Source organism: Perca fluviatilis, chromosome 2 (assembly GCF_010015445.1).
Source record: "Perca fluviatilis chromosome 2, GENO_Pfluv_1.0, whole genome shotgun sequence".
NCBI classification, from domain to species: Eukaryota; Metazoa; Chordata; class Actinopteri; order Perciformes; family Percidae; genus Perca; species Perca fluviatilis.
In genome coordinates, this window is record NC_053113.1 from 37,405,183 (window position 1) to 37,430,936 (window position 25,754).

General features: G+C 41.5%; 2 protein-coding genes across 3 annotated transcripts in view; one reads left to right on the plus strand and one right to left on the minus strand.

Annotated features, from left to right (window-relative positions):
* The window catches only part of synrg (synergin, gamma), a 55,534-nt gene extending 52,289 nt beyond the window's left edge, over positions 1 to 3,245 (plus strand). The window contains exon 24 of the mRNA XM_039825019.1: positions 2,175 to 3,245. Within this exon, the coding sequence (XP_039680953.1) occupies positions 2,175 to 2,306 (132 nt within the window). The 3' untranslated portion in view covers positions 2,307 to 3,245. The remainder of the gene's footprint in view (positions 1 to 2,174) is intronic.
* A 7,894-nt stretch (positions 3,246 to 11,139) lies between these two features.
* On the minus strand, positions 11,140 to 24,450 carry dusp14 (dual specificity phosphatase 14). 2 transcript variants are annotated; one of them, XM_039789769.1, is made up of 2 exons: positions 24,200 to 24,450; positions 11,140 to 13,511 (listed from the first exon to the last, which is right to left on the minus strand). In XM_039789769.1, exon 2 carries the CDS (start codon positions 13,487 to 13,489, stop codon positions 12,866 to 12,868), a length of 624 nt encoding a protein of 207 aa, XP_039645703.1. In that variant the 5' UTR covers positions 13,490 to 13,511; positions 24,200 to 24,450; the 3' UTR covers positions 11,140 to 12,865. The 2 variants fall into 2 exon arrangements, with proteins under 2 accessions (XP_039645703.1, XP_039645695.1); XM_039789761.1 differs by having other exon boundaries at positions 11,140 to 13,602.
* Between the last annotated feature and the right edge of the window lie 1,304 nt (positions 24,451 to 25,754).

Consider the following 25,754-nt stretch of genomic DNA (forward strand, 5'->3'; position numbering starts at 1 on the left):
CACATCATGGCAAGATGGAGAAGTTGTTTATTCTGCCATGCTTTTCATATGTAACTTACTGATGCCAGGTGAACACATTAACTTTAGTTAAAAGCATTAGCTCTCCATTCTTGGAACAGCATTTTTCTTTAAGAAAATGTGCTTTGGTATAGGATTTCTTCGCTTTGGTTGGCAGTAGTCATCCCAGCTAAAACGGGCCATTGCAGCCCTGATGGTCACAAGGCACAGTGTATGGACCGGAGTGTTTGGATCCATTTGTAGCTGTATGCTAGCACAACTAGCCTCAACTTCAGCCTGTCCGTATTCAAAGGTAACGTCTATAAAAGCTGCGCGAAGTGTAGCTCAACATAAATCTTTTAGATAAGCAAAGTACTGTATTCCAAAACAACAAACTCCCAGGAGCTCCTTTTTCCCCCACTCGAATACCACACCGCTTTCTTCTGGCAAGTCATCTCGCGAGATTACAGAAATAATCATAATAACGAAAATGAGACTGTTTTAGTGGATGGAAATTGTTGATGTACATTTGCCCTACAAGATTACATTGCAGCCCGGTTCATGGCTGTCGGTTACAGCATTCTCGCTCAATATTGGACTAATTTTAAAGATTTTTGTCCACATTTGTCACTTAGACACAAATGTATGGGAAAATAGCGTCCAAGTTGAAAAATACCGAAGTTCCCCCCTGACGGTGTGCTGTGGTGGTGTATTTTGTATGCAGTTGTTGCTTTCTGCATGCGCCTCCCCTCTCCTGTGTGGGAAGCTATGATTCACTGCACATGACTCATTCCTCTCTCCCGGCTTCAGCGTCCAGTATTTCACCAGGGATGCACACACATTAGCATCTCCTGATTGCACACACACAGCACTCAATCATATCACCACGTATCATTTTCTGCTACAGTGTATCAGATCATTAACGTTTAAACAATAAGTTTTGATTATTTTTTGGGGGGCTTTTCCCTTTATTAGATAGTGACAGTAGGGGGAGAGAGATGGGGGGGGGGATGACACACAGCAAAGGGCAGCAGGTCGGATTCGAACCCGCGCCGCTGCAGGACTCAGCCTACATGGGGCGCATGCTCTTACTGGTAGGGGTGGGGGAAAAAATCGATACAGCATAGTATCGCGATATTTTTCGTGGCAATACTGTATCGATACACAGACGCCAAGTATCGATCTTTTATGACATATGTGTTGGTCAGTCTGTGTGCTTGACAATCCCATTTTGCAGCAATAAAATTGAAGTGATATGAACAAACAGAGAAATGTATCTTTTTAGATTAAACAGATGTTGACAAAACTGTCCTTTCGGGACATCATTTTAAATTGGGAAAAATCTGAAGTTGGAAAGAAAAGGTAATACATTGCAATATATCGCAGAATATTGCAATATGTTTAAAATTGCAATAATATCGTATCGTGACATAAGTATCGGGATGATATCGTATCGTGAGGCCTCTGGTGATTCCCACCCCTACTTACTGGGTGAGCTAGAGGACCCCCCCTTAAACAATAAGTTTAACAAGAAATTTTCAGCCACAAAAGCAAATCATATTATGAAGCATCAGGTTTGTCGCTGTGGAGATTGTTGACTTTTGTCTCTGACTGAAAAGATAATCTGAGCCATATCTGCTGGTACAGATCATGGACAATAATGCAACTTTATTCTTAAAGTGATGGTTCGGAGTAATTTCACCCTAGGGTGCTTTGCACCTTGACCTCGAGCCAAACAACCCCCCCATAAGCTTTTTTTCCCTTGTTAGAACATTGGTCGAGTTAGCGTTATAAGCTGGTCAGCATAGTGCAGGCGCTAATGGATCCACGTTTGTATCTCGTAAAGTACCCCACTAATAATGCCTGGAATGATACCAAACGTCTACAGTAGTACAAATAGTTTCTGTACTTAAAACGAGGCATTAGATCCGGCATCTTGATGTATGAGCCAACTGTAAGTGTTTTTTTTAATCAGTATTAGAATCGTGCTGATAAATCGTAGTTTTTTTTTTTCGGTTCAGCAGTAGCCAGAACAAGTAGCATCACACTAGAACTGTAGAGTAAAGGCATAAGAAAGTGTCTCACTTGTTGTCCATATCCATCCCTCCTGTGTGCACAGATGGGTTTATTGTCTCTGTGGTTCACGTGTGTAATATCTTACCCTTTCACTTTGACAGGCGTTCAACTCGGAGACGGACAACTTCAAGCTGCTGTACGGGGGCCACCAGTACCACGCCAGCTGTGCCAATTTCTGGATTAACTGTGTGGAGCCCAAACCCCCCGGCCTCATACTGCCTGACCTGCTCTGAGCTCTGGGCTGCGGCTGCCATGGCAACGGGGCACAGGCTAATCAACTTAACACATCCACAGATGTGGCGACGCACCTCGTACTGCACGGACTCTCACCTTGGACTAAGAGAAGGATGTTTAAAGTCACTGGATTCCTCTATTTATTTGATTTTTTTATTTGTTCTGCAATATCTCTTTTATCACAACTCAGCTGTCACTCACATCTGGTAGTTTGTTCAAATTTCAAGCTTTCGTATAAATATTTCCCATCTACAGTATTATTGTTACCCTTAGGTCAGCTGTATTGGTCATATTTAAATCGGTAACCAGCGAGGCTTTTAGGAGATGGTTTCCACTGAGTTTCACTGCAAAAAAAGTCAATATGACTCATATTTAAATTATTAGGTGTGCAATATCATTAAAAACACTGAAAGAAGTCTGTAAACATCTTGAGATATTAGTTGCTTTGCCTGTTTGAGAGGATTTTTATTCATGACTCCCTTTGTTCCCACTGAACCAGAGCTGGTGAATCATAAGCCTATTATTGTACTTGAATTACATTTGTTGGTCGGGTCTGTTTGATGAACTCTGGCTGTTTTGGTTTTAATATGAAATCTTTAACATTCAAACCAGGCAGGGCTTTTTACCTTTTCCTGAATTGTGTTGATTTGACTTTTATTTTGCACTGTTTCAAGGAGATTTCAGCATCTTGGGGTATTTCAAATTGTGTTTTTTGTAGGGAAAGAGTTGTGATTTGGTGACCTAAAGGGAACCATGTTAGCAATTTAGTTTTTTGTGATTTGGTGTTGTGTGCAACGAGCTGAACGTCTGGAAGAAGTTGTCTGATTCTGAACTAAAATTGCAGCAGCACTTTTTGTATATTACAGTGTCATGCTGTAAGCATTGTAATTATGACTAACTAATGTAATTGCGATATAAATAAATATGCATATAGTTTATTTAAAGTGTCATCGATTTTTTTTAAAGTTTGTCTTTACATAATACTCATGTGCCAATATTATGGTGCACAATATATTCAAAACCATTTAATGTATGTTTTTTTATTTAGTATAGAATGTCATTAAAAAGTCTAGTCTCGGTATAGTAGACCAGACGGTCAGGTGTGTACAGGGAGTACAGCAGGGGGCTCAGGACACATCCTTAGGGGGCTCCTGTTTTGATGGTTAAAGCCCGGGAGACAGCGCCGAAAATCGGCCGTTGGACAGTCTGGCGAGGTCAGTGACTCAAGTCTGTTCGGTGTGTTCCGCGCCGTCGTCAGTCTGGGGGGCTGTCGGCGTTCATTTTGGCCGACCTGACATGTTCGGTCGGCAGCAGGGCAGTTGGGACTCACCCGGAAATGGCGAGCGGGATGAGGTGACTAGAGTCTCTCAAAATCTGACAAATCTTTTAAACTGACCTTTGTTGAGCTGAAATGAAGACAGATTCAGCAACTGCATGGCCTAAACATGTTTCAGTGAACTATTTTAGTACAATATGAGATCGTATTCTGAACGAGCCACCATGACAGTCTGGGCCTAATTTACTAACACTAGCGCAGTTTGCGCTGCATCTGTTTATGCGAGTTCGGTAATAGCGCACGCTATGCTTCCACATTTTGCGTAGTATTTATCAACCCTGACACCCATCAGGCAATCAGCGTCTTTCTCCGCCCACTATACCGTAAATTGCGGCGCAAGCGTTACGCGGTACTATGATATGACTGAGTGCAGACTGCGATATTCCCACTGCTGATGCTAGGACTGTTTGAAATGATCCTGATGCCAGTATTTGTAATGTAGCGAGGAGTTTAACAACTGCTGGAATGGGATGTGAACTCTGAGTGGGAGATTCAATTTCATCTTTGATTTCTTCCAGTAACTAATATTGCATGGCTGCTTGATCTGTAACGCTAAATGATGTTGTGTTCACTGACAAAGTGTGATTCTTGTGTTAAAAATATTTTCAGTCTCGCCTATGTCTTCGTCTTGCTCAAATTACTGTTGCCATTTCACCAGCGACATAAAGGTTCTAGAGGAAACTCGATTGCGGCTGGTTTAGACCTGCTTTTAAGAGGCGGAGAATTTCCCCCGCAGAATAGAGGCGCGCTCTTACTGACAGTCTTTGTAAATACCACGGAATATATAATTAGGTGCACTTTGCGCTTATCCTCCCACCTTTTCGGGTGGAACTCCCACTATCCCCACGAACGCATATTGAAAGCGCAACTTGTCTCTTCTCGCTCATGTGGCAGACGATCTGCGATTTTACCCAAGTGCGCCCTGTTTGTAAATAGCCCGCATCTTACGTCCGTCTTTGCGACCAATTAGCGCCTGGAAACAGGCGCTAACGTCTTGATAAATCTAGCCCTCTGTCTTTGAATTTCCAGAGAAAACAAACCCATGTGACGCGTTCGTCCAATCAGCTGCCGGTTTTCATTTTTTGGGCAACAATACAGAGTAGCGTCGCCTGCTGCTATGGAGACGTATTGCGTCTCGTCTCTTCAGTGTGTTCTGAGGAACTTTTTGGACCAACACGGGGAGACTGATCAGTCCGACTGGCTTTACTGCCGACGGTCGGCCGTGTGGCTGGTGTGTCCTGACTTTAAGAGGGATCAGGTGTGGCTGCCCACCCACACCTCCTTAGGTCTGCCTGTCGGGAAGTTGAAGAGCCAGCTGCCCAGGGTGGAGTTAAGTCCCAGGTTTTCAAGCTTTCTAATGAGTCTGCAGGGGATCATTGTTTTAAATGCTGAGCTGTAATCCACAGACAGCATTTTAACATAATTCCCCCTCCTGATGTACGTGACATTTTTATGCCATTCTATACAGTGTAGTAGGCTATTTCATAAAATAATCATAGTATCGTAAAAAAAAAAAAAAGTCCCTTTGCTCGGACCACATTCATTTTTGGACTTGGCCTTCATGTTGAACTCAAGTACACACCTGTAGAGGAGTTGTTACTGCATCTGGCCGCAAACATGTACACACCTGGCAAAGTACTCAAACACTACAGTTGGTGTCTCCGTGATGACAAACACACACACACACACACACACACAAGGTGAAAACAGTGCCAGCATCATTGTTCTGGCTGGTAATGAGTCATACAGTAGTAGAGTAGGCCTATACTATGCTATATACCAGTCTTCATGCTAAGCTATGCTAAGCTAAGCAGCTTCTGGCAGAAGCTTTGCAATTAGCATACAGACATGAGGGTCGATCCTCTTACATAACTCACGTCACTGGTCAAGAAAGCAAATAAGCGTATTTCCTAAAATGTGTTTTCCTGTTCCTTTCACATTCTTAAAAAAGCATCAGTGTTGTACTTGTGTTACAAGAAGTACTAGTGTTGGTTTTCTGGTTCCATTTATCCTGAATTTCTGTTCCAGTATGTGCGTATTACAGCTTTGAAATGAGTCATTTAAGTCACTTGGCTTTTTATATTATTCTGCCTGCTTGCCCCGAAAAGCTTCCTCTTCCAAATCCATGAATGTTTCTGCACATTTTCACTCCGTCATTTTACTCCATAATGTACTTTCTCTCCGGCCAGAGAAGCCTCGTCTCCGTCACTTTGCGACAAAATGGAATAAATTCTCTTTTGACAAGCCTGCCGGGCCATCGCTGGCAGTTAAACTCAGCCAATCAAATGAGATGTCTGGGGGCTCTGTGAAACCTTTCTCATTATCGTTCTCACACTTGTGTTCAGGTGTGCTCTCCAACATCCATTTTATCACTCGTCGTTTCCCTAATTCATTTCCTGCAGAAAATGAATTCACGGTGAACACTGGGATTACAGAAAATTACAAATGCTCAAATCAATTACTGAATGATGCTGTGTAATTGGAAATGCAGACTGCCTGTGCCTGTCATCTTCACGCCTATTGTCAGCGACGCTGAACTCTGGGAGAGAAGCGAGATTGAAGGGATACTATGCTGTATTGACTGCTGCTCTTTGGGATTTCATGGCCATAGTCAATCACATTATTGACTAAAAACAGCTGCTTCTGCACATTAAGATTCCCTTCACCCTTGCGAATAGAGTTGCTTCCTGCTTTACTTTCTTCCAATAACATTTCCATTTATCCACAGATAAAAAATAAAAAAGGTAGTTTACAAATCAAAAGATGCTGTTTTAAGAGATTACAGGATTAAACTGTTAAAGTAGAGGAAGAGCTTGAAATAATAATAGTGTCTTCATGAAGAGTAACTATTTCTGGATTTTGGAGGCCGGTAGTAGTAATATTTGAGAGTCTAAAACATCTATTTGACTAATCAACAGAAAATTAACCAGCAGAATTTGGATAATCGATGCTCTTTTGTGGACAATGTAATGTAATAATGGTTGCAAAACTACATATCTTTACTGCAATTTCTTGTTATTTATCAGCCAACATTCACACCAATACCAGAAAGCACTAAATTGTTTAATAGGCCCACCTAGCTAGCCTGGCTGACCCCAGACCCTTCTCAGCTATAACTGAGAGTGGGGGGGTCTGGGAAAGGTTCATTGACAGTTCATTTCCAGAGGGGCGTCACCAACGGACGCCGCTCAAATGCCTCTGGGCACATTGGATAGTCCTTCGACCAATCAGACCAACGCTGCGCTTCGGTAGCCGTCATGTTGAATGTAAACAAAAAGCCGCCTCAACGGTTGTGATTGGTGTAAAGCCCGCCTCAGCGGTTGCGATTGGTGCCTCGATTTTGGGGACATTGGAAATGGATTTGAATGGCCTCTTGGCCAGACTGACTTGCAGAGCAAATCTCAAATTTGCCGGAAGTTCGTCAGGGTTTACCCAGGCTACCACCTAGCTAAAACAAGGCAGTGAAATAAAATTTGGGGGACTGTAGTTTGTGTATTCTATGTTTTTATTTTTTTATTTTTCTGACTTCCCTACCTTGTCTGTGGCACTCACCCAAACCCGTTTGTTCCCACTCTAAACCTTTAAAGAAAAGGCCACACACGTTTATAGTTACAATTTATTAAAAACAAAAGCTAAGTAACTTGTTAAAACAGCAGAGCACTGTAGTTTTTAGCAAACGTTACTCAAAAAGGAGTAAATGGTGCATTTGTGGGGAACTATTTGCATTTGTGGATTGTGTCATTGTATTATCAGCAGCAGGACAGTGTATGTGGGATTTCAAAATAAACTACAGTGCCCATGTTCTTCCAGTGCATCAGTGAGGCTCACTGATGTTTTAATAAGTTCTGCACAGCAATAAAGCTGTGTGACACAGAGGAATAAGATATATTGTAGTACCTGTTGGATCAACTCATTGTTGGTTTTGGTCTTTTCGTGGGATTTGCTGACAATGACAAAATGATCCTTTAACACTAGTTCTCTCTTTCATAGAAACCTGGTCCAGCATTTAATCAAAGAAAGCACCGAAAGGCAACACTTGTGGATTGATGAGGCCTCAATTTCACCATTAATGGACCTGGACACAAATATGAATCATTTTCACTGTTGAGATTTTCAGTAAAAATTGAATACAGCTCCGTGGCTAACAGTGGTTTGCGTCAGTGTCGGCTCCATCAATCAGTTCAGACAGCTAAGGATGGAAAGGCAAGGGACGATGAGTCAGTGTTACATCCCAGAGACGACGATGAGGAACAGTGACTTGTTTCACTACAAATCAAACAGTATCAGCCATCATCTCCTACGGCATTTCAGATGATCCTTAGTCTGACTGGGAGGCTTTTATTAAGACTTCCAAGTGCTGTTGGCAACCAAATAATCAGCATTTTCCATGTGACTGTTCCCTTTATGTTTTCAACTACAAAATAAATACTTTGAAACACATCCAACAGCATATGTTACTGTGTGGCTAAATCAGGTTGTCGAATTACAACTCTAACGAGGGCGGAGAGCCTGAAATTGAAGCAGCGGTGAAAGCAGCATGTTTATATTAATAACTGGCCTTGTGTGTATGGCCTTGTTAAAATGGAAATGCAGGATTTGCGCCTATTGATACAGGAGTAGTGCTGTAGCTCATACCGATTATAGTGAATTATTAAAGGCTGTATTATTTGAAGCCCAGCGAAGCCGTGATTCAGTAATTCACTGCAGTTATAGCAGATGTTCATTTGCTTTGTGTGGCTGTAGTAAAACCTGCACAGATATGCAACACTGGACATAATAATAACAGAAATGTTCCCTTTCCCCCATTTTATGTATTATTATTATTATTTTTTGTACATTTAATCATCCTTAAAGCTATAGTGCGTAGTTTCTGTCTCCCCCATGAGGAATTCTAAGTAATGTCCACATGAAGAGAGAAAGAGGAAGAGAGAAATGTGTCACCTTTTTCAGCCCTTCTGAGTTTGCAGGTATGGAAGAGGTCATTTATCTTAACTCGAGGGGAAAGTCGCCAGACGCCCCAATCTTCTGAACATAGTCATACTGAGAAACAGAGAGAGTTGTGTGGAGCTGATAGTCTTAATTAGCTTTGTAGCAGCTCATTTGGCAATGGCTTGAATGTAACGGACGTTCGTTAATATCTAAAAGTTATGCACTAAAGCTTTAAAGCTGTCACAGCCTTCTCACACTGTCAGAATATTGTTATGAGATGGAGAAATACAGATGTCTAAAAACAATCAAATGTAAAGATATTTAGTCTAAGGAAAATTGGAATCAGCCTTGAAAACCCACAATGTATAATTTGTAATGTAAACTCCTCATCAATCTGGTAAAAACTAAATAATAGAAAGACAAAATACTGTTTTTGCAATTTTTTGGCAATCAATAAAGTTGTTTATCAAGCAACAAGTCTACTCTGGGAGTCATGAATGTCATGAAGTATAGTCATGAATGAATCCATCTAACAGTTGTTGAGATATTTCTGTCTAAACCAGGGATCCTCAACAGGGGGTCTGTGACCCCTAGGGGGTCCTCAGAGTCAATGCAGGGTGGGCCTCCAAATTATGGTTATGTTTTTAAGGTTTTCTTCAAAAATTAGAAATATCCTAAAAAAAAAAGAATCCAACATATTATTAGCAAACTAGCCTATAGGTTAGGTAGTCACTAAGGCCATCCACAGATCCAGTTCATCCTGAGCTATTCCAGTGCCACATGTATGTTTAACATTAAAACATGATTCATAAAATCATCCAACAACTGTTTTAATAGCTTAGTATTCTATGCAAAAAAAGTTATGTATAAAGGCTTTAGGCCGCCCTACACGTTATTGTAGGCCCAGTTTAATATTCAACATGTTATACAATGTACTGTATGTAGTAGGGGGTCCCTGCTCTATCTCTCTCTTTCAGTTAAGAGGTCCTTGGCTAAAAAACGTGGAAGACCCCTGGTCTAAACTAAAGTGGTCGTCCACAGAGCCAAGGCGCTAGCATCTGTATTGGGTGATCATAAATGTCAGGATTTCATGTTTTTGCCAGTTGTACAGTACAGGCCAAAAGTTTGGACACACCTTCTCATTCAAAGTGTTTCTTTATTTTAATGACTATTTACATTGTAGATTCTCACTGAAGGCATCTAAACGATGAATGAACACATATGGAATTATGTACTTAACAAAAAAGTGTGAAATAACTGAAAACATGTCTTATATTTTAGATTCTTCAAAGTAGCCACCCTTTGCTTTTTTTGATAACTCTGCAAACCCTTGGTGTTCTCTCAATGAGCTTCATGAGGTAGTCACCTGAAATGGTTTTCACTTCACAGGTGTGCTTTGTCAGGGTTAATTAGTGGAATTTTTTCCCTTATTAATAAAAAAGCAAAGGGTGGCTACTTTGAAGAATCTAAAATATAAGACATGTTTTCAGTTATTTCACACTTTTTTGTTAAGTACATAATTCCATATGTGTTCATTCATAGTTTTGATGCCTTCAGTGAGAATCTACAATGTAAATAGTCATGAAAATAAAAAGGAAACGCATTGAATGAGAAGGTGTGTCCAAACTTTTGGCCTGTACTGTATATCATTTGAATCTCAATATCTTTGGGTTTTGCACGGTTGGTTTGACAAAACCAGCAGACTGAATATGTCACCTTGGGCGTCAGACCCTTTTCACTAACTTCTCACATTTTAGAAACTAAACATTAACTGACTGATAAAAAAATAAAAAATAACTACAAATGAATACATAATGAAGATTATAGTGACACACAGCAGCAGTTGCTTGCAGCTCCCCAGTGTCTGATGTATCCTGTTGAGTTGCTGCCGTCCTAGACGTCATCTCCCCAGACTTGATGAGCATTGTTGGTTCTGCATGGCCTGCTCCTCTGGAGCCTGGCCTGCCTCTGATGCTCGGGATGATGCAAATGGCTCTGCTTACTGCTTTAACGATAGATGATAGTATCCTGCTGTTGGTGAAGGATGTGTTTACTTTTAGCGCTTAACTATGCTTTGGAAACCTCCTGCGTGTACTCACATTAGCACAGTGAAGATGGGGGGGCAGGAGGAGGAGATGATTTATTTATTTTTTTGCTGTGAGAAAATCGTGTGTGCAGTGTGTAATTTGGGCCCATCACCTGTGCACTCTGCAGTGGTTGGCCCGTCATCAGACATCTCTCTGGGTAACGGCATTCATTGTGGAGACCTCTCCGGAGGTCCCTCAGAAAGTGTGGGCACAAGACAAATGGCGCTCATCAATAATCTGTCTGCTGCTCTGTAGCCACAGCAATATGAAAATGAATGACAGAGCGTTTCTTCTTGGGGAAAATAGCCGTGCAGAGCAAACATCAAGAGGCGTGTGTAGGAGGAAACGCAAAAACATCTCAGAGACGTTGTTGTAGTTCCCAAAAAAATATGGTAATTCTTATTCCTGTAAAAGCCTTAAATGTTGTATGTTTGAGGTGTATTGCTTCCAATAAATCCAAACACATTTAAACACAAACAGTGACATGAGATCTTTTTTTTTTTATTATTATTTTAATACCACTGTTTTAGGGCGTGAAATAATTAGAAGTGAGATTACAGAACATCTTTCCCCTGCTAATAATTATTTACCCCCAAACTTTTACTCTTTTGTTTTTTATTGTAACATCACACTTAATCTAGTATGTCATAGTTGAAAAAACATTGTTGCTCTGATCTCTGTAGGTTGAAAATGTCAACTCTGTCACATCCAACATCACTGCTGCGTGTGGTCTGAGATGTCTGATGACCACACCCGACAGTGATATTATACTGCAGTATAGTGTAGGAGTAAGAGTCAAGAAGGGAAATTCACAATACAAAACTAACACGATACATTCTGCAATAACGATGGTATCACAGTATGGCTGATTGTGTAACACATGATATATTATAGGACAGTCATCTGATACATGTAGTGCTGAAAAATGAGTTGAGATTAGTCGATAAGATGGATAATCATTATCTCTGGTTCCAGCTTCTAAAATGTGAGAATTCGCCACATTTTCTCTTTATATCTTTAAAGGAAATACTTTCAACACGTCTGTTAGACCTCAAGAGGAAAACGTACCACTAAAGTAGGAAGAAAACGTTACAACAAACGTTCACTGCATTGTTTACTTTTATGTGATATCATGAGTGTTGATGGTAATCTGCATTGTGATTTACTGCAGTATTCATTCTTTTGTCCCACCCCTACAAATACTTTTGGAGCGTGGGACAGGATGTGCAGCAAAGTTAAAAAATGTCAACCAGCAGCAGACGACAGCAGAAGAAGGATCTTCAGCCTGTGTGACATTGCTCTTTTAGGCGAGTTTCCACACAGAAATAAAATGTGTTTTCTGTCTTGCTCTGATCTTTTTGCAACCTATGGCAACAAGGCAAAAACAGTGGGATAGAAAATAGTCTTCCAAGCATCTATCATAGAGCTACAAGTTCCCTTGAGGCGGCATACATATTTGTTTGCGTCAAATAGCACTACAATAACATAGTATGGCCACCCTGTGGTACACAGGAGATTTCCCTAAACCTTGATTTTTAGCTCACATCTTCTAAAATGTTTCACCTTAAAAAGGGTAGATATAACAACATATTTAAATGTTCTGTTAAAGTATGCCATTTTTCCTCACTGTCAGTACATTCCAATAAAATTATTTGTCTACATATTTTTTTTCTGTACACATCTTAAATGCTACCATAATTGAGAGCATGCTGCTGCCCTTGACACTAAAGATTATTGCAAAACTGGCACAATACCACCACATGACATCATACGTCAGGAAAAGGACTTCAGCTGCATCACTGTCAGCGCTGCAGAGTCTCGAGCAGAGCTAACACCTTCACCTAGAGCTCGTCCTCCACTGAAACTGGAAAGTCAGACCAGGAGATGACGGCACAGACTTCCAACGCATGTGATCTCGTTTTGGTGTCTGACATCATTGTGGTCCCCGTTGATCCTTTGGTCTGAAGGATTTGTTGGCTTGAAGTCACTTTGCTCCCGCTCAAAGACTAAATGGAGGCAGCTGGTTGGACGAACAGCACCGACAACCAGTGTTTGGTTAAGACTCCCTCTGTCCAAACGCACCAGTGTTCATTAAATAAGCCTCACACAGATGTACACTTACACGCCTCTCTCTCCGCCTGTCCTGAACATGCGTCCAGGAGGGCAAAAGGGCTTCACTTCCTCCTCCATCTCCTCACTGTGGATCTCACAGGCCCCAGTACGGAGCCAGGCTCCTGCGGTCCCTCTCATAAACATCAGGTATGACCCCAAAGTGTGTCTGCACCATCTTAACAGAGTTTCTACCAAACAGCTTCCTCTCGTATTCAATGAGCTGGCGCCAGAAGCCGCCGTTGGGCCTGATGATGGGGCGGCGGGCTTTGACCCAGGCGTGGGCCTCGGCCAGAGATACGCGGTGATACTTCATGAGGTACGCCAGACACAGAGAGGCCGAGCGGCTCACCCCGGCCGCACAGTGCACCAGCACCGCCCCTCGCTTCCGTCCCACGCTGTGGATCTTATCAGCCACGCTGTCGAAGTACAAGGAGATGGGGGAGTGGGGCATATCCGCCAGAGGGACCTTTACATACTCCATGTGAGGCCAGTTGAAGTTGGGGAGCTCGATGGTGGCGTTGACCACACAGGTGATGCCTTTGGACAGCAGCAGGCTGCGGTTGGATGCCACGTTCCCTCTGCTGAGGAATAGGTTTGGGGTGATTTGCGCGATGCCCCCCAGCAGGCTGCCGTGCTCAGGCAGCAGTCTCGGCACCATAGTGGGCACCATGGAGCTACGGTGGTGGTGGTGGAAGAAAGCTTGGCTGCGAGAACCCATTAAGGAATCAAGTGGGGAATTTCTTAAAAAAAAATAAAAAATAAAATAATAATAATAATAATCAAAATCTTCAGGAGCTCAGAGTCATAGTAGTGCAGCCAGACAGACAGCTCCTGTAACACACAAACAGATTTCACTTTAATCTAAATTAAACATTTCTCTACTTCACTGTAGCCGAGCCCTCAGGCGGGCAGACATACAAGCACTTCACGGACGAGTAACACCACTGCTGTTTGCAAAGACTCCAAAACAAAAGTGCTAAAAACATTCCAGGATATGTTATTCTTTAAACTTAAAAAAAAAACCCAGACAGACAAACCTGATCAGACATAACAGCTGACATGCTGCTGGGACCCACTGAGCCACAGTCTTCACTTTACAATTACGTTGAAAGGGTTTTCATGAATGCCCAGACGGATGAAAAATGAATCTATCTCGGCCGGAGAAACACGTCTATCTCTGCTGTATGTTTCTCTACATTCAGGTCGAACGCACTGAGACGTGCCTCCCTCTGCCGTGTGAGCACAGAGCCCCTGGAGGCATGCACTCACCTCATCTCATGTCCATCCATTCACAGCCCTCACATACAGATTACATCTCTCGTCTCTCTGGCTATCGCTGCTGTTGATGGCACTAAACGAAAAGGTGGAAAGTAATCATATACAGTCTGATCACACCAAAGTGTGCTGATAAAACACTTTAAGCACCACATTTTCTAAGGTTGATTAATCAAATTCCATTTTCTTTTTCCCAAAAAGATGATCTTCCATAAGATGACACAGATAATGAAGAAACAGATAATATGTGAACCGTAATGTGACATTTCTAGCTGCACTGTATATGATGGAAACAGCCTCCTGTGTTTAAACTTAAGTTATCAGCAGAGAGCCCACAGCTCTGGGTGCCACTTCACACACTGTTGCACTTGTAATGCGTCATCCACACCTTGTGCACCACTCTGGCCGGCAGGTCTTTTTCTTTCATTTTCTGCTCCAGTCTGGTTAACAAGACACACTGCTCAACTGCTCTTAACTGGAATTCAACCTGCAGAAAAAACAATCATCTGCTGTCACCTGCAAAGGAAAGAAACCAGTTTGAAATTATTGGAGCTTTGTGACATGGTGCATTATCCTGCTGGAAGTAGCCATCAGAGGATGGGTACATGGTGGTCATAAAGGGATGGACATGGTCAGAAACAATGCTCAGGTAGGCTGTGGCATTTAAACGATGCCCAATTGGTACTAAGGGGCCTAAAGTGTGCCAAGAAAACACCCCCCACACCATTACACCACCAGCAGCTGCCTGCCCAGTGGTAACAAGGCATCACGGATCCATGTTGTCATTCTGTTTACACCAAATTCTGAGTCTACTATCTGAATGTCTCAACAGAAATCGAGACTCATCAGACCAGGCAACATTTTTACAGTCTTCAACTGTCTAATTTTGGTGAGCTTGTGCAAATTGTAGCCTCATTTTCCTATTTTTAGTGGAGAGGAGTGGTACCCGGTGGGGTCTTCTGCTGGTGTAGCCCATCCGCCTCAAGGTTGTGTGTGTTGTGGATTCACAAATGCTTTGCTGCATACCTCGGTTGTAACGTGTGGTTATTTGAGTCAACGTTGATCTTTTATCAGCTGGAATCAGTCAGCCCATTCTCCTCTGACCTCAACCATCAACAAGGCATTTTTACCCCCCAGGACTGCAGCATGCTGAATGTTTTAACTTTTTCAGACCATTCTTTGTAGGCTAAACCCTAGAAAAACTGAGCAGTTTGTTAAGTACTCAGACCAGCCCGTCTGGCACCAACAACCACGCTCAAAGTTGCTTAGATCACCTTTCGTTCCCATTCTGACATTCAGTTTGGAGTTCAGGAGATTGTCTAGACCTGGACCACACCCCTAAATGCACTGAAGCAGCTCCCATGTGATTGGTTGATTAGATAATTGCATTAACGAGAAATCTTACAGGTGTTCCTAATAATCCTTTAGGTGAGTGTATATATTTCTGCTACATAACATTATGTATTTTTCCAGACTTTCCTTTAGTCTAACGAATTAGTGTTAATTTCGTCAGACGAGACGAGACTAAATATTTTCGTCAACGACCTTTTTTTCTATGACTAAGACGAGAGAGACTGCACCAATGTCCAAAAACGCTGACTAAGACTAAATGAACATGCATTATTGTTGACGAAAAAAGACGAGACTAAAATGTTTGGCATAAAAAAAAAACTAAGATAAAATCTCTCTTCATTTTCGTCTACAATCGTCTCTACTCTTCCATCATGAGATAGAATATTCAGCTGTTGCTAGGGGTTGGGTACCGAGACCCGGTGCTAATACGGCCCCGACTGGTGCCTTAACGACCGTTATCTACCGGACCGAATAGCAACGCGGATTTCGGTGCCACTTAAATGCCTGCGCTTCTCTCTGATGCTCCTAAATGGACGTTAGAGTCAACCGAAACATCGCTGTACGGGACGCTAGTTAACACTATACTTGGCAGCAGGTAACGTTGACCTACCGTTAGCTAGCTAGTTAACACTACACCTGACAGCAGGTAACATTAGCCTAGCGTTAGCTAGCTAGTTAACACTACACCTGACAGCAGGTAACGTTAGCCTACCGTTAGCTAGCTAGTTAACACTACACCTGACAGCAGATAACGTTAGCCTAGCGTTAGCTAGCAGCTGGATTAAACACGGTTAAAATGCTGACAGCTGAACGGTGTAAAAGTTTGTCTGGATTTCAATGTTATTGTAAAATACCATTTTCCTATTCAGTGGTTGTTTTTGTCGTTTAACAGGAATTTACTGGTGAAATAAGGAAGAGGCTCGATATATAACTTTATATGATTTATTTTTATCTAACTATTTGACTGAAATGGTTATCAGAAATAATCTCAGAAATAATTTATTTTAAAAAAGACTAACATGTTTTGGCTAAAACTTGACTAAGATACCTTGAGTTCTCTTTTGACTAAAACTAGACTAAAATGACAAGACTTTTAGTCGATGAAAACTTGACTAACAAAAAAAGATATGTGAATGACTAAATATGACTAAAACTAACAAGGACATTTGGCACAAGACTAAGACTAAATTAAAAATAGGTGACAAAATTAACACTATAATGAATTACCGGATCATTTTGCCTCCCCGTGTTGTCTCTAGAAAAACATTTTCAGATCACATTGTAGTTCAAATGGTCTTTAGTAGCCTGGATAATGCTTTGACTTAACAAGACAAAAATGTTGGAAACAAACTACTTTAAATGTAGCATCGCATAGGGCTATTTCTTTCCAAAAATATATTTTCTATATACCTCAGTTTTTAATACTGCCTAAAGATTGCATGAAAAAAGGAAAAGGAGGAAAATACTGTTTTTACATGTTAATCTTCCTCTCCAGGTTTGGAGCTCCCTTGCTTCCTTGTCACCTTCCTCTACACCCTCTCCTCCATTGACCACAGCTTTGCCACCTCAGCATGGTCTGCTATTCTTTCCGAAAAAAACAAAAAAAGGTTCAAAGTCACAAAAACAACACCCTCCTCCCTTCCCGTTCAGGCACAGTTTCTCTGGCTTGCTCCTGGTTACCAATCACCCTGCATTTGCCTCTGAAATGGTTGCCATGATCCACCTTCCTGCACACCGTCGCCACTGGTGATGAGACAACAAATGCAGCGATGCAGACTCTGGGAAATAAGTGTTACTGTCATACCATCATGGGGTGATAGCAGCACTGAGCCGCATGTGTTTTTCTGCAAGAAGCACCATATAATACACAAGTCCTGCATCAGTACTACTTAACTCTCAAACTAAAACAATAAGCCGATTAATGATCAACAGAAAATTAATCGGCAACTACTTTGATAATCAATCACTTTTCAAGAATAAATACAGAACATCCTCTACATTCTCTTTACAGTAAATTGAGTAAATCTTTGGGTTGCGAATTGTTGGTCAGAGTATTTAAAGGGATGATAGAATGCAAAACCGATTTTACCCTGTCATAGTTGAAAAACGACAGTTTGGAGGGTAAATAGGACCTAGAGAATACATAGAACATCTAAATCTCATTGACACCTCTTTCCTCTTTTATATCTCACAATTTGAAACCGCTGCTGAAAACGGGCAAATCTCTACGAGCCGCCTAGTTGACATCAACTCGGTGGCTCCTCCTCATTCGGCTCTAGTCTCTACCTTTGTCACGCCCCAACATTTACATAGGCTACACCACTGACCTGAGATCAGCTAGTCTTCTTAATCCAGGTTGCGCAGATCTCAGAAATTGTATACATTGTGCACCTGCTATTTCATTACTAAATTTACTTCTGAGACTTTTTTATGCGAGAAATCAACTATGTAAAGCTTAAATATGGGCCCTTTTTACGAAAATTGATGTCTAATTGCAAGTTTGGTCGGACTGTGTCGGAGTTGAGGAGCTCCACAATCTGCCGTGACAGGCGGCGGCTGCTGGCCGGGTTTGCTGCCTTCCCTGTCGGCCTCTCCCCCCCCGCTGAGCTGGAGCTCTGTCAGGATCTCACACACGAGCTGCACGAGAAGAAAGTGTAGAAGTTTTTCAAGGATATTGAAAATGAACCACGGTCGTAAATGCAGTGTTCCAGACTGTACAACGGAATAGCCTACTGGCCCAGAGAAAAGGGTTTAGAACGAGTAGATATCGGACAATGGAGAGGGAGTTGTGGATCTAACGCAGCGCTGCCGAGGCACTGGCAGAGGACAGGCTTGCAGGGCTTCACTCTCCGCTAAATGTCCCCACGCTGACTAGCTACAAGGTGAGTTGTGATTCCTTGTCTGGAAGTGGAGATTTTTTTTATGTCCCAAGGATAACTTAACAACAACACTAGTTGTAATGAAAGTGCCGAAACTTTGCGTTGGCGTGTGTGTGTGCGTGACACACTGGAGGATGAAACTGTAACGAAACTGTCTCGTGCTTTGTACAGTAACATTAGTTGATGAGTTTATGTGTTGGAGCAGACATGAAGTTTGAAGCCAACTGGAGATATTTTCTCTCGGCTGTTTTAGCCGCGCTGCAGCCGCTGCTCACGCCCGGGCATGTCTGTACTTCGGTAACAGACGTGTGTGTGTGTGCGTGTGTGTGTGTGTGTGTGTGTGTGTTTGTGTGTGTGTGTGTGTGTGTGTGTGTGTGTTTGTGTGTGCGTGTGTGTGTGTATGTGTGTATGTGTGTATGTGTGTGTGTATGTGCTGTGTGCCCAGCAGAGGTGTGTGTGTTTGTGTGTGTGTGTGTGTGTGTGTGTGTGTGTGTGTGTGTGTGTGTGTGTGTGTGCGTGCGCTGGGCAGAGGTGTATGCGCTGTGCGCCGGGCAGAGGTGTGTGTGTGTGTGTGTGTGTGTGTGTGTGTGTGCTGCGGGGAGTGTGTGCAACCAATCAGCGCGCAGCTCATCTAAATATTCATGAACATACCTTATGTGGCAGAAAACCTCTCGTTCATTATAAAGCCAATTTACAGTGTTGCTTTAGGGAGCAAAGAAAAGCCCCCGGGCCATTTTCAGCCCAACCAATGTTACATACCCTATTAGAAGACCATAAGGAATAGTATGAAATACCGTATATAATCATTCTATCACCCCTCACTATTTATTATTATTTCACTTTTTTCTTTTTTCAGTGTGCCGATGTGCTGTAATAGAAAATAGTGAAAAAGTTTGATCTCTTCAAATACGCTGACCAACTTCTCAATTTATATATGACTTTATTCTTCATACTATACTATGACTTTTTTTGTTTGGTGGCTCTGTGGTTAGTAAACATCCCATTAGTTCTAACAAGTTAATGTCTCTGACTACTGGTTTGATACCCAGTCTGGGCTGAGCATTTTTGTGTGGAATTTACATGTTCTTTCTTTAACATACTATACTATGACTTATGTATCACTTTTTTCGACATACTACACTATTAGTTTTTCGACATACATCCATACTGACTTTTTTATCACTGTTTTCAACAAACTATGCTTTGACAGGTTTCGACACAGCTTATATTTGGGTGCGTGGTGGCTGTGTGGTTAGCACCCATCCTATAAGTACCAGCAGGTAGGCACTGCTTTGACTCCTGGTTTGATACCCAGTCTGGGTTGGTTAACTTTGCGTGGAGTTTAAATGTTCTTCCAGACTTTCTTTGACTTTTTTATTACTTTTTTTCAACATCCTATACTATGACTTTTTTCGACATACACTACCGGTCAAAAGTTTGGGGTCACTTAGAAATTTCCATTCCACTCCATTATAGATAGAATACCAGCTGATCAGAGTGGGTGACTGATCTTTAATGTAATATCTACATTGCCCTTTATCAGCAACCATTCATCCAATGTTCCAAAAGCACATTCTGTTTACTAATCTGATATCATTTAAAAAGGCTAAAACATTGGAGAACCCTTTTGCAATTATGTAAGCACATAATGTAATCTGAAAACTGCTGCCCTGGTTAAAAAAACTGCAACTGATCTCAGCTGGTATTCTGTCTATAATGGAGTGGAATGGAAATTTATAAGTGACCCCAAACTTTTGACAGGTAGTGTACTACACTATGACTTTTTTATACCTTTTTTCGACACACTATACTATAACTTTTTTATCACTTTTTTCAACACATTTTTTTTAAACATACTATACTATGACTTTTGTCGATAGAATTTGTTTGGTGGCTGTGTGGTTATACATTATATATACATACATATACAGTTATACACACATTACTTTTTATCACTTGTTTTGACATACTATACTATGACTTTTTTAATACTTTTCTCAACATACTATACTATGACTATTTTATCACTTTTTTCGACATACACAGAATTTGTTTGGTGGCTGTGTGGTTAGTACATATCCCATTAGTTCTAACAAGTTGGCATTGCTCTGACTCCGGGTTCAATACCCAGTCATTTTTGTGTGGCGTTTACATGTTCTTCCAGACTTTCTTTAACATAATATACTATGACTTTTTTATCACTTTTTTCGACATACTATACTAAAACTTTTTCGACATACTATATTATGATTTTTTTGACATCCTATACTATGACTTTTCATCACTTTTTTTGACTTACTATACTATGACGTCTTTTCTTTTAAGATTACTTTTGGGGAATTTTTTCTCTTTGTTAGATAGTGACAGCGGATAGACAGGAAAGGTGGGAGAGAGATGGGGGATGACATGCGGACCGGGTTCAGACTCGAACCCAGGCTACTGCAAAGGACTCAGCCTACATGGGGCGCACGCTCTTACTGGGTGAGCTAGAGGTCACTCCTATACTATGACTTTTTTTTTATCACTTTTTTGTGTTGAATTAATGAAATCCTTCAATTCAGAAGTTGCTATATCTGTAAATCGAATTATCCAACCTACACAATCTCTTAAGCTTGGTTATCAGAAATCATACACAACAACCAGACTGATCTGTATTTGGGAGGTGGGCAGTGATTCAAAATATTGTACTGGTCTATGATAACTGTGACATCTTGCTAAAACTGAAAAAGTGAACTTCGAACAGATGTGCTGCTTGCAAGACACTTACTATTTCAGCATGATGCACAGTTGATGCAACAATTCATGGAGATAACATTAGCTGACGTAAGTACAAACTCTGTTGCTGCGACAAGCTACTGACCACAGTATAAGACAGTCAACAGAGAGATGAGGAAGATAAGAGAACCAAATAATCCCTGTCCTCTCCAAAGTGCTGATGTACCACAGCAGCGGGCTTTGCTGAGATTTGCTCCATCCACGTGGTTATTTATACCCCGGGCAGGGCAGGGCGAGGCTGCAGAGAGCAGAGGAGTGGGAATTATGCAGAAAGAAATATCTACGGTAATGTTGTAGGTAGTGGGGATACGGCAGCTTGCTGTCACTCACATTTACTGTGAGAATTCATTCTCAAAAAATCCCCCCTCCCCTCCACTAAGAAATTGGAAATGTGACCCACCTGCAGGAATTCTTGAGAGGAAAATCCTGACAGTAAACCTCACTCTCACGACTCTTCACGGTAAAAACCTCAACAACAACAACTGTTGTTGTAAAATCGATTTCCTAACTGACACTTCCTCACACGTCACAACACAGAAATAGATGAATAAAAACAGCTGGAGAAGGTGCACAAGCAAACACGTAGCTCTCATTAGTGTCTCTCAATCAAAGGCAATCCATTTATTCAGTCTGAGTGATCTCTGAAAGTGACTCTGCTGCCAACAGTGTGGATAATTATCAGGAGAAAAGGAGCAGCAATGACACAGCTTCTTAAATTCATCCAATCACAACTGGTGCAGCTTTACAACAACTGACAAACTATGCTGCTGCACAACAAAGCAGTCTGCAAAGGGTTCACAATAGGGCTGCATGATATATCGTTTCAGCATGCGCAATAGTCACATCGCAGGAAGGATGTCAAGTCTGGCAAATTAACTCAAACAGGTCATGCTACAACCTTTTTGCTGCTTCATACAAAAGGAAAACTTGCACAGTTCTCATGCTCCATGACTAATCCAATGTTTCCCATTAATTTCCTACAGACTAGATCCAGAGATTGATAATAAACCAAAAATCCTTTTACATTACTCTTCTTCAATTCACTTGTCAATTCAAACTTCACATAGCTGAAGAGTTAAAAAAAAAAGCAAAGAGAAAAACTAAACAAGAACAAGACAAAAATACAAATAAAATAGCTATATACACTATACACCTTTCACGTCTACAGATATGTCCATGATGGATAATTGCACGTGTACAGGATAATAATAGCCTATCTTAACAATCAATGTGTTTTTGATTAAATTATTTAATAGAGCACTTAATAGATCTAGCCTGTTAATTTTGCTCTCAAAGTGCAGCAGCTTGATGCATGTACCTTTAAAATGTACAATAATTACTTCCAGGAGAGCATGACCCTGGACCACCCTAGAGGGTGAAGATTCATGTATGTATGTTTTCATCTCGCAATATATATCGCAGAAAAAGTATAATATATGTTGCGATGTCCCTTTTTTTAATATTGTTTTTATTCCTGCAAACAGCAGCAACTGGATGCAGCTCACTCTATCCACCATGTTACACCTCAGACAAAATGAGAGCCTGACACACAAAGCCATTGTGTCATGTAGTGAGAGATGGTGAGTGTATTTGTACTGCCAAACAGAGAAAACACTGTGGCATACAATGCACATACAACAGATTCCTCTTTCCTTTCAGTTATTTCTGGCATATTTCACAGACGTCTAGTGTATGTAGTCGTAGTTTTCAATTTTGCTTAAAAAGCAGAGTATGTAGGAACAAGTATTATTGCAGCAGACGATGAGACGGATAAAGGGAGTGACTCTACTCTTCTTTTAACATGCTGGGTAAAATCTAATGAGACTGCCTTATTACCTAGAACTGGTGCTACAAGCAGTGAATATCAAATAGAGCTAAGACCAATTCATTAGTCAATTCAATTTGAAAGATAATCAACTATTACAATTTGAATAACTGATTTTAGTTTTGAGTTTTAATCATAAGCAGAAATGCCAAAGAATGTACAGGCTCTAGCTTCTAAAATGGACTTTTCTTTGACGTCTCTGATATAAAAAATTAAATATATTTCAGTTTTAACTGTTGGTCGGATAAAAGAAGCATATTGAAGATGACACCTTGGGCCCTGAGAAGATCAAATGACCATTTTATGGACAAAGTAATTGTCTTAATCAAGAAAATAACCAGGAGATCATGCGATAATGAAAATACTTGTTAGTTGCAGCTACCAGGCGATTTGAGGGGGGATGCTACCCCCCTTGTTGGCAAAATGACCGATATGCATGTCACTGTTAAACATGACATTCCCCCTCTCCATAGCAGAGCGAGTGCAGGGGCAGAGGTTTTTTTTAGTTGAATGTTATTCTAGTCTGCCTGACTCACTGAGCCTTTATCTGACTGAGGTTTGTGCAAGTTAGAACCTACGGCCCCGACCATGGCTCTGAAATATCAGTGGCCTAACTGTCCTGTGTGCTGATCAATCCATGGCGCTGTCCGTGGTGCTGAATCATCAGACTTATGTCAGTTTTGTCTTATCTATAATTTTCTCTAAACTAGCTAATCCCCTACTGGTTGCAGCCCTAATATCAAATATCGTTTATTCTAAGGGAGTATCATATATCAAATTGTGCCATATATTTAAATAGGTCTATATTTATAGGCTATATATTCCTCAGGAAAATAAATGCTGTTGTTTTAGAAACATTAGGAATTTCAGACTGCCTCATGGAAAGAAAGTGTGACACTGCCGTGTGTGAAAATGTGGAGCTTAAAGTGAATGACTCCACGAGTTCAATAATTTATGATTAGAGCTGTGAACGAGGACTGCTCCTCTAAGCACACGCTGCTCGTCCTCGTGCGTTAATAAGTTCAGGGGTCGGAAAAAGATCATTATAAGTATAAAATATAAAAACAGCCAGTGTAATATTAGTGTCCGAGTTTGAACATCGCGACGAAATTAAGTGAAATGTCTTCTTTAAACAGAAGTGCGGCAGGTGCGCTCGTTTCTTTCATTTCACCCATCTTACATCAGAAAACTGATCATAATAAAACCTGAAGATAAATGCCCATACAACACATTTTAAAATATACAAATGCTTTGTATGGATATAAATAAAAAATTTAGGTCGAAATGACGCATAAACTGCCTCCATCAAAACTCAACTTACCAGTCGACTCTCGGGCAGAGATGGAGGTTTTTCAAAGCGCCTTCACCGCTTGCATCAATCCGGAGGGCTGCTCTTACACTCCGGTCATTTAGCTTCAGTCAGTCCGCTCTAACAGACGTCCAGCGGGATGGTGAGAGGCTGGGTGGCGGGAGACAAACCGCGACACACAACAGCATAATGTGAAAGTCAACAGAAATACGAGCCATCAGTACAGCACAGGGCAGCCTCTGTATGAGGGGTGATCAGTGCCACACAGAAGAGGAGGAGAAGAATCTAGGCTCTTCTATTGGCGGATGCTAGCCTAGAAATCTAGACGTACCCTAGCGGCAGCAAATGTAATTTGCAGCCAGGGGGGTCTAGGCACTCTCCGTTGGCTTGCGAGCTGGAAAAAACAAATTCTGGTCAGACCAATCACATCGTGTATAGAGTCGGTGGGCTGCTGCTGGGAACAGCGGTCTTCTGGAAGACTTGAGTTAACAAAGAACGGCACTTAAGTCATTCTTAAAAAAGGAAGATGTGTTCGGAGTTTTGCCAACCAGATACCAAAAGTTTAATCTATCAACTAGCGTTGCTGTGGTTGGTTGTAGCGCTATCCTATTGCGTGCAGAGGGGATTTGAAAGACAACCGTTTTTGGATTGAGCCCTGCCAATGGTGAGTTCCCAGACCCAACATCTGGATGTGGAGCTGGCTTGTCAGACTAGGAGGATGTACCTTTTTTTTTTAAACCAAGCACCAACTGGTCTGTATAATATGGTGTTTTTCCATCACATGGTACCTGCTCGACTCGCCTCGCCTTTTTTGGTTTTCCATTATGAAAGAAAGTCCCTGGTACCTGCTAACAGCTACTTTATTTAGTATCACCTCCGTGGAGGTTCCCAGCGAGCTGAGGCGATACCAAAAAGTCAAGTGAAAACCTGCAGCCTACTGATTGTACTGATTGTCATCATTGCTAGCAACAGACGGGGGTGTCCTGAACAAACACAAACCGTTTTTAAATAGTTTAGCCAGCAGTGGTTTTCTTGCTGCCTCCAGCTTCTTTTGAAACTAAATTTGTCTTCTGGCTGTGGCAACAACACACCTTCGACATTCTCCGTGTGTGTCGCGTTAGGTCACGGCAGTTTCCTGCGGCGGCACTATGACGACCAGCCACGCTCGCCTCAGGCATGAGGCGGTACTAAATCTGCAATGGAAAATGGAGGACGGGGCATTGTTAGTTGATAACAACGCATTTCACAGTTTTTTGTGCATACAAACAGCATAACAACATGTCCTCAGATAGAAGATGGACAGCACTGTGTGTACAACACAAATAAGACAGAAGTTTTTATAACTGTATGTTACTACAGCTTTCACTACTGTTGATGCACGGAATAGCCATGTATGTTGGATTTTTAGCTCGGGGTAATCGGTGGTTGTCCGAGTTCCAACCTTGGAAATCCGAGGTCAGGGGGCGCGTTTCCGACTTTGACCTTGGAAAATCCGACTGCCGATTACAAACGGAACGCACTATAAGCCTATAACGCACATGAACTCACATAAAATAGCTATAGATGT